Source organism: Hippichthys cyanospilos, chromosome 16 (genome assembly GCF_059441005.1).
Source record: "Hippichthys cyanospilos isolate Australia breed blue-spotted pipefish chromosome 16, RoL_Hcya_1.0, whole genome shotgun sequence".
Lineage (NCBI taxonomy): Eukaryota > Metazoa > Chordata > Actinopteri > Syngnathiformes > Syngnathidae > Hippichthys > Hippichthys cyanospilos.
In genome coordinates, this window is record NC_142384.1 from 10,735,648 (window position 1) to 10,748,731 (window position 13,084).

General features: G+C 40.5%; 1 protein-coding gene across 2 annotated transcripts in view; it reads right to left on the bottom strand.

The window, feature by feature from the left end:
* The window catches only part of znf385c (zinc finger protein 385C), a 105,968-nt gene that overhangs the window by 17,865 nt on the left and 75,019 nt on the right, over nucleotides 1–13,084 (bottom strand). For both annotated transcript variants that reach the window (XM_088437311.1, XM_088437312.1), the window contains one exon: nucleotides 1,992–2,134. In XM_088437311.1, coding sequence (XP_088293437.1) covers nucleotides 1,992–2,134 — 143 coding nt within the window. The remainder of the gene's footprint in view (nucleotides 1–1,991; nucleotides 2,135–13,084) is intronic.

A 13,084-nucleotide genomic window follows, 5' to 3' on the forward strand; every position in this document is an offset into this window, starting at 1 on the left:
ACTAAAATTAGCACTGTATTTGATATTTTGAATATAAAATAAAAACAGAATTTAAATAAGACAAACCCATTTTTTTCATTACTGTCACATGGTGAAAGAAGTGACTTTCTTCCTCCACGTCTGACATTCAAAAGCAGCTTGTGGGTCCGTATTTGTTTTAGGAATGTTCCCATTGTGTGTCCGCAGACATCCGGAGCTCACTCTGCTCTAAATGCCTCTTTTGTCTTCTCCATCCCGCCTCAGACAAACCTTCGCATCCTGCCCAGCCTGCTCTGTGATGAGGTTTCAGCAGGGAAGGATGATAGGAAGGGTGTTTAGCTATCCAGACAGGTGCATCTATCTCTCTGCCTCCCCTTCGCGAACCTCCGGGACAGCTTGTTCCTCATCACAGAAAAGAAAAGCAGCTGAACCAGAGCATTCGATTGATTCTACAAGTGCGCCCATCGCGCCAGCACCACAGAGATTCATCATCTCCTCTAGGGCCCGAGGTGACACCTTCTTTGCTGCTATTTGCACAGTTGGGCCATTTGGTTTTGATAAAGTTGGAGCTGTCCTTCAGCTTAGTCAACAGGCCAGCTCTTTCCAGACGAGTGCTTCACTTTATTCGCGCGTTGAAAGCAAAGAGCGCAATTTCAGTTCCACGATCAGGATAAACAGTGAGACACAAGGAAACTCGTTCTGCTTGCCATGGGCTCTAATCTAAGCTTCAAGAGCTTGAGCTTTGTTTCTTCTTTCGGTAGCAAACATTAGATCACTGAAACAAAGACAAGATCTTCCAGATTCATTGAATCCATTTGAACTTTTATTTAGCGGCTGTGAATTCTGAGTGAATTCTACTGCTACTGCTAACCGAAATGGCGTTCAAATACAAAACCAACATCGTGTCGTTGGCCTAGAGTGCAGATCAGATAACAACGTTTCAACTTTTACATTGCTAGCTTTGCGTTTGAGACAATTTGGGGTCTTTTTCAGTGTCTCTGAGTTGAAACACCTCTGCCTCTGATGTCGAACGCATGAGGCCATCTTGTTTTCCATTTTTTCTGAAATGCCACATGAGCGATGCCAGTGAGGCAAAGCGCCGGGAGGCGTGGGTGGCGGCCAACAAAACAATGGAGCTGGACATTTTTCGCGCATTTTTGCGGCTGCATGCACACACGCACACGCACACACTGTATAGTCTGTCTTGCTTTCTATGGCTGTGAGGGTGTAAAGTGGTTTATGTTTCATTTAACTGCAGATGGACGCTCAGAGAGTGATGGCGATGGAGAGCACACTCACAAAACATACGCAGACCACACCTGGACACTATGCCGACTTTAAACTTGAATTATTCATAGATAGAGCACTCAGGGAGGGCAGACCTCCACCAAGGCGTTGTCACCTGTGAAATCATTCAGTCGGCATGGAGCATCTCAGAGCTTACTGGCTAAAATAAGGTCAAGCCCCCCGAAAAATGTAAATGCAAAAAAAAAAAAAAACGTGTCCTTGTGTCATGATATATAGGTATACGTAAAAAATTATGGCGTTGGAAAGCATTCAGCAGGGTCTTTAATTTGACATATGAGTCAATGGGGTTGTTAAGTAGTGCTCATTTCATACTTCCTCCTCTCACTGAATTTAAAGGCAATCACTATCAGAAACAAAACCATGGGAGCTGGCAAATCAAGCCACGATCAATGTCAAAACATCAGTCCAAATGTATCTACAGAACGAGACATTTTTAGAAGATTTTGTGGGACAAAATCTGGAACAAAGTGGTTTGTCACCCTCATTCAATTTCAAATTTGTCAAACGAGCCTCCCTCTCATCATCAAAAATACCCGCATAGTGGGGCTGGTCAACGTTGAAAAGATATTGTCTTTTTTCCCCTTAAAAACATGATTTAATATACAATTATTTGCTCAAATTCCTCTTCCCATGCATAAGCAAAAAATAAATGACTAATCTTGGAAACAAAATGGCAATAAAAATAATAGCGTTACTTCACTCACCGTGTTGAAGTTGGGAAAGAGGCTGAGCGGCGAGGAGCCATTGAGTCGGAACGGCAGCAGGTGCTTGAGGTCCAGCTGGGGCTGGAGCGGCCGTCCCGCAATGGGCAGCGAGGCCAGAAGTGGCCCGCCTTGTCCTGACGCACCTGGACAACAAAGACAATAAAGACATAAGTGGATGCTGACGAAATGTAAAAATAAAAGACGTCAGTAAAGTCAATCAGTAGATGGATTAGGGACACGTAAAATGTAAAACTGATCATTAAAGGGGCAGTCAAGTCTTTTTTTTTTTTTTTACAATAACATGCTTTAAGCGGCCCTACTAACCTCAACATGACATTCTGATCAATATTGCGATTGTAAAAAAGTGACAAGCAGCAAAACACCTGTTTATAGCCATCTCAAGGGGCGGCCATTTTGTCAAATGCTGTCCACTGAAAATGACATGACAGTTGCTCAGGTATCAAGTAACAACTAATCACGGCGCACCAGTCCTCTGATTTTGATCATGTGACATTTGTAAGCTGAGATGTAAGTCGTTACTTGAGGAAAAATGGCCGCCCCATAAAGAGGTGGATTTGACTTCCTACGTAATATTCCATAATCAAAATCAAAATACCATATTTAGACCAGTGAGGCAGCAAAGCACATAATATCGTGTGAATATTTTTGTGTTTTCTCCTTTAAAGGGACAACGTCTAAAATTTAGACCGTTTTTCATTAAAAAAGAATACATTAAATGATCATAAATGTCAAAAACTTGCAAATAAATGTGTTCTTAACAACCAACAGTCTGTTTTAAATATAATCCTAGTTATCATTAAATGAATCACATGGGGGGTGGCACTCCTGCGGCGGCTGCCATGTCTACGGACAACAGTAAATGCAGCACATCCTGCTGTCCGTAGTGAAAAACAGTCTGAATGTTACACATTGTCCCTTTAAGAAAAAAAAATGCTTGAAGCAAGCGAAATATACTTGTCCAAAAACTGCCAGACAAGAAAGAATATATTGGCAGACAAAGCACATGAACATTTTGGCTTGATTTAAGATGTTAATTTTTTGGTAGCGTTTGACGCTCTGCTGCACCCCCAGCTGATGTCCAAAACGCAGTGGCTCAGGTGGGCGTGCACCCCCACCGACCTTCATGTACATACACACAAGCGCATCATTTCATTACAGACGCCAAGCAGCGAGGAGGTGCGTAGGTGGGCGGAGGGGGGAGGAGGGGGATATCGGATTTCAAATGGAGCTGGGATGAAGAGATTTCTAATTTTCCGCTTGGTCGCGTTTCAGTGCGCCGGTGCGCTGTGGAGGCGCGCAGGCATTTACACGAGCGGCTGGATCAATCATCGGTGTCAGCCCCGGGTCAAAGGAAAAGGGGGCTTGCATTGCTAGGTGATAACTTACAGCACAGACAAAAAAAAAAAGCAATCAGTGACCTCACAATACGAGGCGAAGGTGGGACAAAGTGCACCATTACAGGAAGGTAGTTGGGAAGAATCTGATCAAAAAAAAAGTTTTTTTTTTATATATGTTCCACTAACAGATGGTAATCCCCTTCACACAGATGACAAAAAAAGTTTGACACTCACACTTCATAATATTGTGATCACAGTTCCCTAACCTTGACTGAGCCAAGGAATATATTTTACATTAAAAACAAAAATGCAGGTAAATCTTTGCAAAAAAAAAAGGATATTGTACTGGGGTTCATCGTTTTCAACAATTTTCTAGAACCGTTGTGAATCTGTTTTCAAAAAGTAAGGCACTATCTAGGCCAGTGGTTCTCAAATCGGGGTACCCCTGGGCGTACTTGAAGGAACTCCAGGGGGTACTCGAGATTTGAAATAAAACAGACAATCATGCAAAAATCCTTTGAAAATATTATTGAATGAATTAAATGTTGCAGGAAGATATTTTAATATCTAGTTTCATTAGTTTAAAAACCCAGATTCTCCCCCATATTAAACCGGTTTGAGCGAACTTGTCATGTGCCACCTCTCGTTACCTGTCAAGTTGATGATCTATTTTTGTGAACAGATCTGATCCCAAAAGAGGGCACTTTAAGTTGAATATTTTTCTGTGGACACATATTTATTTATAATTATTTCTTTTTCGAGAACAGGTCTGACACCTGATTTTGATGTGTTTTTTGTGGTTGAATATTTATTAATATTTAAGTTAATTCATTATTTTTGTGAACAGATCTCTACAGTCATCCCAAAAGAGGATGATTTATGCTTAATAGTTTTCTGTGGACAAGTATTCATTCTTTTTTTTTTTCTTTTTTCTTTTTGAGAGTAGGTCTGACACTGTTAATTATTTTTGTGGACAAAAATTTATTAATAATTATTTCTATTTGATAACAGATCTCTCCTACAATCCAAAAGAGGACACTTGATGTTGATTATTTTTTTGTGGACCAATACAAATGAAATTTGAAAGGTTCTAAAGTTTAATAAATCAGACACTGATGACATGTTTTAAGTCTTTTTTTTTAAAAATGCAAAAATGCTTTGCATTGGTTAAGGAGTACTAGGCTAAAACATATTTTACAGGGGGTACATCCCTGAAAAAAGGTTGAGAAGCACTAGTCTTGACAACTTCCTGGATCTGAAATTGCTAATATTGAAAATTTGTATTGCATATTTACCTACATAAAGGACTCTATGTTGTATTTTATTGCATGCTTTTTACGAGCGGCTGCTCACGGGTGCGCTTATAACACCCACCGGAGACTAATAATATTTCCTGAATTGAATTTAAGGTGAGCGTGTTCACGGCCACAATAACTCAAAGAAACGGTGACATGCATGCTCTTTTTTTTAATAATATAAATGGAAGACAGGCTGAGAGGAATGAAAAATGAATCCTGGAAGAAATCTTCAGTTGAAATATGGAAAAACTTCAATAAAGTCAATAAATTCAAAATCCATAAGCTCTTTACCGCTGCTTCTTTTTACATGATCAGTATTTTTAGCGTCACGTTCGGATCTTAGCGGCTTCCTCTGGGGATTTTGTGAATTGGCAGACGTGATGGAAGTCCCTTGTGGTGCCTGTCTGACACCCACAGACAACCTACCAAACTGTCTGCCAAGATCACAGCAAAAATCTTCAATTTGACTGTCATAAGTGCTAGGAACCCCCAGTTTGTTTTATTTCTGTAAAAGACAAAAAAGTTACTTGGAAGAGAGAGCAGAAAAATGACCTTGGGATAATGCTGCTTCAACAAGTCTCTGATCTCACAACACATTTATCAGTCATTCTCAAATGGGGGGGGGACTACACTGTACTATACTGTATTATATGCTGTATATGCAAATCTGAACGTGAAGGAAAAGCGACAAGCCAGCGCAAGAGACTATAGAGCGACCCGTCATGTGACTACTACACATGGACACAAATATGGCACCTCTACGAGAATCCACTTGATGGATTTTATAGAGTGCTGCACCCAGCAGGTCTTTTGTGGACTTGCAGGGGAGACAGTTATCAGCCAATAAAGCTCAGTGACTCCCCGGGTAGCTTATTAAATCAGCACCTGATGCGCGTATGTGTGTGTATGTGTTTGTGTCACTAAAAGAGTCTGACACACAGCAAGTAGTCGCCCACAGGAAAGTTTCTACTCATTTTACGTGTGTGCGCTGGGTTATAGGAGCCCCCAGCCACGGACAACCTCCTTCTATCACGACGCGACATTGTCTGTTCATTCCATGCCGACTTTGTGTTTGTCCAAAGATCGCCCGAGTCCAGGCCTGAAAAGCAAAATGTCCGACTTCTTCTTCTTCTTGGTCATGGCCATAAGCGCTGATGAGTCACTGGGTTTGGTTACACAACAGCCAGTCATGCCACGACTGCTGGACACGCGCATGTGTAAATGTGTGCATGCGTGCGTGTGTGTGTGATTCATTCTCATACATGTGCGTGGGACTTCATCATGGATTTTAATGAAGGAAAGCCACCAAAAGAAAGCAGAGAAAACAATAAAATCATTATTAAATGACCCCATGATAACTTTTAACCATGAGAACGACACAGCGGTCAAATCAAGAGGCCGTGAAAAAATATTAAATCAAGACAGATGGAATGAGATGTTACATCATAAGAAAATGACACTATCAAATATCATGTTGAGCGCATGAAATCATTAAACAGTAAGAAGCTAGTGTCATGAGATTGTGACAATGACATTAAGAGAATGGTACTTCATGAGAAAATGAAAATGCAGAAATAATGATGAGAACACGAGAAAAGGACCTCATGAGAACATGACTGAGAAAATGATATCACAAGAATATGACATTTTGGGAAAATATTCTTTCTAAGCCCATGGCTATTGAGAAAATGGCATTATGAGAACTTTACATAATGAGATCATGACAGTATGGAATAAAAATGAGAAGCTCATGAGAACAAGCCATTAAAAGAACGTTAAATGATAACGTGACATCTTGAAAGTGACATCATGCGCAAATGACAATGATGAAATGACATAATGAGTACACGCATGACACGAGAGAATAACCTCATGAGAACATGACAGCGAAAAAATGAACTCATGATAATATGACCGTGAGAAAACATCATGAAAACATAACCCCGAGACCGTTACTGTGACCATGACACAACGAAAGGATGGCATCGTGAGAAAATGACAACACGAGACTACAACCCCATGAGAACATGACACTATGAGAACGTTACATCATGAGAACATGAATGCGCGTGCAAGAGTCGTAACAGATAAGTGTCTTTTCTTGAAGTGACTAGTCTTTTCTGACATAAGCCTAAAAGCCAGAACGTAATGAACATGTCTATGCGGCAACATGAAAAAAGCTCCATGACAAGCAAAAATGATGGCCACTAAAGTAAGTCCAAATAACAACCACTCCACTTCTTTTAACCACCGCCGTTAACAAAGCCAGATCTGCTCTTTGTGCATCTGCCAAACTGTCCGAGTGAGTCACGAAAAAGGACGTAACATTTCATTTGGCTACATGAGAGCCACAAAGTGACTGTTAGCGGCAAACGGCGTGCGCGGAGGCGTCGGGTCACCCAGGGAGCCGTTTTAGATGGACGACATTAGCCCCGCCGTCACTTTTAATTAAAGACAGACGCTTTCCGCCCCCACGCCCCCGTTCTCCGCTCTCATAATAACTGGCGGACCTCAAGGTTGGATGTGAGTACGCTGATAACGAGGCAGGAAGCTCCTGCTGATAACTGACACGATGTGAGCTACGTGCGCAGGTGTGTGTGATCCTTTTGGCTCCCCATCAGCATTTACAAGTGTGTGTGCTATGGACATGCTGTGCTGGGGGAACTGGGACTCCACCAGTGGACACAAAATTGAATCTCAGAGAGAATTTTAATCAGCCTGGGATTCAAATGGAAAGGGCACAAGTGTATCTTCTAAGGGTATCTCTTACTTTGTTGTCATGATATCAAGTCTTGTGTTCTCATGTTGTCATGTCTCATATATAATTAAATAAGGTCACGAATGTGGTTCACTACAGCAGTGGTTTTCAATCTTTTTTTGGTGATGTACCCCCTGTCAAATATGTTTTCATCCCAGTACCCCTTAACAACCAGTGCAAAACATTGTGGGGTATTAAAAAAAAAAAAAGACTTAAAACATGCCATTAGTGTTTGACTTAAAGTTTAGAACGCTTCAAACTTCATCTGTAATCGTCCACAAAGATAATCAACATAAAGAGGTGGCATGTGACAAGTTGGGTCAAACCATTTTAGTATGGGGGAGAATTTGGCTTTTTAAAATAATGAAAATGATTAACCGACTGAACATAAACTTTGTTTAATGAACATATATCTTCCTGAAGCATTTAATCAATTCAATAAATATTTGTAAAAGATTTTGGCATGTTCGTATGTTTTATTTAAAATCTCAAGTACCTCCCGGAGTTCCTTCAAGTACCCCAGGGGGACCAGTACCCACATTTGAGAACCGCTGCATTACAGTGTGTGATAACGTTTACTTTGCTGTGCTGTGGTCGGCACGGTAACAGAATCTCCTTCTACGACACGGGGTCGATATAAATAATGAGTTTTGTCAGGCGAGCAGCGATTCGCCACCGAAGCCAACCTGAGCGGGAGCGCTTGGCCCATCTGTCAAGCTGAGACAATAAGCTCCGAGCTATCCGCAAACAAATTGCTCCGCTTCCCCGCCGTGAAGCCCCGCCAGGCGACTTGGCTGCCGGCGCTAAACTCCTGATGTTACACAGGGAAACAAACCAGACGGGACATTCCAACATAACAATGGGCGGCTAGTGATTGTGAAAGTGAAGGAACTTCCGTTTGGGCCTTCGAGCCGGAGGTCTGATGTCCACATCCAGACAGATACTTCTAATCTACTTCTAAATGAAAAGAAAAGAAAAGAAAACATCTACAGGGCATCAAGAGCAAGATAAAGCAACACTAGAGGAACCAAAATGCCATGTTAGCCAGTCAGAAGACAAAAAAACAGACACTTCTGGGAAAGGCACTAAAATAACACTGGTGGATTAAAAAGTAAAATTACTCAACTATATGGAGCACTTCAACAATTGCAGCTGACTCAAAATACTGGGAAAAGTATCAAATACAAAACTCAGTGAATAAAATAAGGATAGTAGTAATAATGACATACTTCTAGAACTATGTACTGCTAATAATGACATTAAAAAAGTAAAAAAAAAATTCTTAAAAAGACGTTATTTATGATCTACTGCACAGTCCTCATCGATATAACCTAAATCCAAAATAAAAATAATAAACAATGTGTGTATTTACAATTTAAAAACAAAAATAGTTGATAGTAAAAAATCAAATACAATTTAAGTAACACTTACCGGTATATTAAGTAAAACAAACACTTAATAAATATTCAATAAAGTTGATATAGAAAACAAATTAAAGGGAAATGAAAATTTGATTTAAAATAATGCAATTTTTCCATTATTTGTAAAAAAATATTAAAAATAGAGATTAAATAACAGTATAAATAAAAACTAAAATGTAGTACAAAAATATAATAATCAAATAAGTTTCAAATCTTTATTTTTCAAATCATTAATTTTAAAACTAGAAAAAAACTGTCAAATCAAATGTCACTATAAAATCTCCATTATAACAACCAAAGTCAGTGCCTTATAACTGAACATCGAACGAGGGAACATCACCAAAATGAGTCATCGTTTTACTAAAGTCAAGACAATTTCTGACCGGTGCTGCAATCTCATGAGCGGTTACACAAACACAAACTTGATCATATTCCAAATCCCGTAAAACTTTGAATTCAAAGTCTCCCTTCAATTTGATTAGAACATCACACGCATGAGGATAAGAGGGCAAACTGGCGTGACAGCCCTCATAGAAAAGTGCTAATAATTGGCTGAGATGAGGAAAATTGTGACAATAGCTTCAAAGCGTCTGTTTAATTTAAGCTCAGAGGCATCTTCATTAGCATTAGGCGGGACACCAAACAATCTTCATCTCATCTCAAATTGTACTACACCAAATATTTCATCGCTAAGATTGACAGGAACCCCAATGAGGCTCATTTCCTCGGCAAATTAAGTTATTTACGAAGGCGGCGGTAGACGCGACGCGGTCGTCCGCGCACATCGGCCGATCTGGCATTGACTGTGGTCGAATTTGAAGTGGTCGGCTGGTTGTCAAAGATGCAGGTGGCTAACGAGGCCCGTGACGAATACAAGGAATGAAAATGAAGCTGCTGAAGGATGTGGAACTCAACGTACGAGTTCACCAAATCATTATGACTCAAAGGATAGGAAATGACATGCGGCTTGCGACTGCCTTTCAAGGTGAAGACAATGACCCTGCAGGCCTAACATGAGCCTAGTTGTATTTTGGTGTTGTTAACACTTCTGTTATTTTTCTTTGCATGAATAGAAAATATTTCCTTGGGTCTTTTTGACCCGGGGCATATTTAGTCACCCGAACATGTCCGAATCCATCATTTCAATTTCAACCAGTGTTCTGTTCATTTTTCAGGAGCGGCAAGAATGTCTCTGAGTAAATATGACCCAAAGGTATGTTTGATTATCAAACAGTGTCAAAAACTATTATCTGACCAGAAACTCACTCACAAAGTAACTTGGCAATGATTAATTTACACCTACCTGTGTGTTATGTTTATTTCTCTGCAATAGTAATACCACTCTGGGTCATTTTGACCCAGGGTCATGTATAACTAACCAAAACATTCAAAGACAATTTTGGGAGTTTGTAACCCTGCTAAGTAAAAAATCTTTTGATTCCTTCATTTCCCCTCTTAGAAAGTACAATAATAGTCCTGGGTCAATATGACCCGGAGGTGTGTTTAATCATCAAAAATGGTCAAAAACTATTTTTTGTTTGGAAACTCACAAGAGACAAGACAATGATTAATATATACCCGTGTGTAACGTTTCTTTCTCTACAATTGTAATAACACCTTGAGTAAATTTCACCCGAAGTCATGTATAATTAACCAAAAGTTTCAAAAAAAATTTGGGGGGTCATGTAACGCTGCTAACTAACAAGCAGCAGCTTATTTGATTTCCTTATTCCCCTCTCGGAAACAGCTGTAATATTTCTGGGTCATTTTGACCGGAGGTGTGCTTATTTATCAAAAAGTAGTTCCAAAAATGTTACAAGTAAAAAATAAAAATAGAATAACGAAAATGTGTACAAATGCTCCGCCAAGCAGAATTTTTGTAACTAAAAACTACATTCAACATTAGCTTTAAGAATAATAAAATATTGAACGTCCAAATTGGGTTGTCGTCATGGAAATACAAAAAGCGAACTTTCTTCTTCAATACAGTGCGTAGCATATGCTGCATAATCAATGAAGCATGGGTAAAATTTTCTGACAAATTGTGATTCTATCTATGCATGTGATCAGCATCGCTCCGATAGCTTGTCATGCTTTTTTTTTTTTGTTAATTTATAGCTTAGAGCTACACAGCGGAGCTTTTTATCTTCTGATGTGTTTAAATGAAACAGACAGGCATGCTCAAGGCTAACTTAAAGCACTAAGGTTGATGAAAAGAGAAAAGCAACAAATGCATGTAGCGGGTATAAGGCCAATTTTTTTATATTTATTTAACCTTCCACTGAAAGGAGAAATGCACTTACTGTACATGAGAATTAAATGAGTGTCAATAAAGGCCGCGGAAAAGCTTGTACGGTGTCATGCATGAATTAGCCTTCTTTCTGTGGGGGCTAACACCAGGGGAAACAATACATTGGAATGAAAAACCGCTCCAAAAATTGCTCTAAAATTAATGAGAATATAGGTTGGTTTGCTGCTGAAAAACAATTAGCCCTTTCCTGTTTTTTTCCCTCTGACATTTCCATCAATTGCGGCCTCGGGTGTAGCGACGGGCGAATTCATTCCGACCTACGTTGTAATTGCCTCAAATCAGCCTCCTCGCTGCGGTTAGAAGAGTCTACATTAATCAGGAGGAGAACATCTGCGAGATTTTGTGTACGTCTCCCGGAGTCAAGCAGAGCTGATTTTCTTTTGTTTTTCAATAGCGAGTGGCGACGGCGGTGTCGACAAAGGCAATGTTGAGAGATTGTCGAGAGACGCACAATGTCTCAAGGAAGGGAGTCTTTATTTGACGTACTGTAATTTGAGGAACGGGGGGCAGGATTAAAAAAAAATAGTAGCGTGGTATGTTGAGATACGACTAAATGGTTCTTGCATCCAAACACTAATGGAAATATGAATCCATTCCAGCCTTCCCCGAATTCAACAAAAATAGGTTGTATATTTGAATGAGTATAATAAGCACTCCATATCATTATACTGTATTTTCCATACTATAAGGCGCACCGGATTATAAGGCGCACCCTCAATTAATGACATATTTTAAAACTTTTCCATGTATAAGGCGCACCAGATTATAAGGCGCACCCTCAATTAATGACATATTTTAAAACTTTTTCAAACACAATATAGTAATACTCAAAGTAATAACAATAATAACTCAAGTAATAACTAAACTCTTAGCAGGAGGCTGTGTACGTATGGCACTAATACTAGTCATTCTTTCCTCTTTCTAGCCTTTTTGTGGAGGTGGAACGCAGGCATTTTTAGGGAAGTTGATACAACATTTTAGCCTTAATATTGGCTGGTTTTGATGGGCAGTGTGAAAGGGGCTGTTTTCATCACACACACATGGGCGCTCATCACAGAGGTCGCTTACCTGTCAGCCGCTGTAAACAGGAAATGAATAATTCACGCGGCACGCAGCGGCATCCTAAGATTCTTCATCACCAGCTAATGAGAAGTCAGCCACGAGAGTCTCAAGTTTGTCCTTGAGCTTTTGCGGAGGGCCGTTTGAAGTAACGGGCAGCGGCGCTACACTTTGATGTTAATAACCACGCATAACTTCCTGGTTTTGCAAAATTCACTGAGTTGGTGCCATTTGGGAACTCCAGTAGTCCCCAACCATCGATGGGAAAGCAGTGCGGGACTAGTCGAGTTGCCTGTATGTGAAGCACATCCCTGGAGTGCTCCAGATTGCTCCGACGGGTTGAAATTTTAGTGCAATGATGTAATGATGTTGACTGGATATCCATAAGTATCACCAAGATAGCTCGCACTAATTACAATGACTACATTCAGCGCGATAATACATTTGAATACTGCAATATATTTCCGTGCATGAAGCCTATCTGCGGTACGACACAATCGGAGCCGTGTTTGGCATTCTCCACAAAGATCCGCCCCGAAACGCCGTCAGCGTAGATTTTCCATTTGCGTGCCAACGAGTAAGAAGCAAGGCTTGGATGGCACCCACGTGCTGACTGGCCTCGCTACATCTGCAGCGGCACATGGGAAGCTGCAGGTGAAGAGGCGGGAAGATGCCAGTTGGGTCTGCGGGGTAGCTAAAGTGATTGCTTTTCCCGGCTCCTTATCGCCGCACCAGACGGTGTACTTTTCACAATTATTACACTCGAGCCACATACACACAAATGCGCGGAGGTACACTTCTTTACACCTTCATCCCCCGGCCACTCATTTCCCGCTCTCTTCTGGCCAGGTGAAATCCCGCCGGCTCATACAGATCCTGTTATGTCTC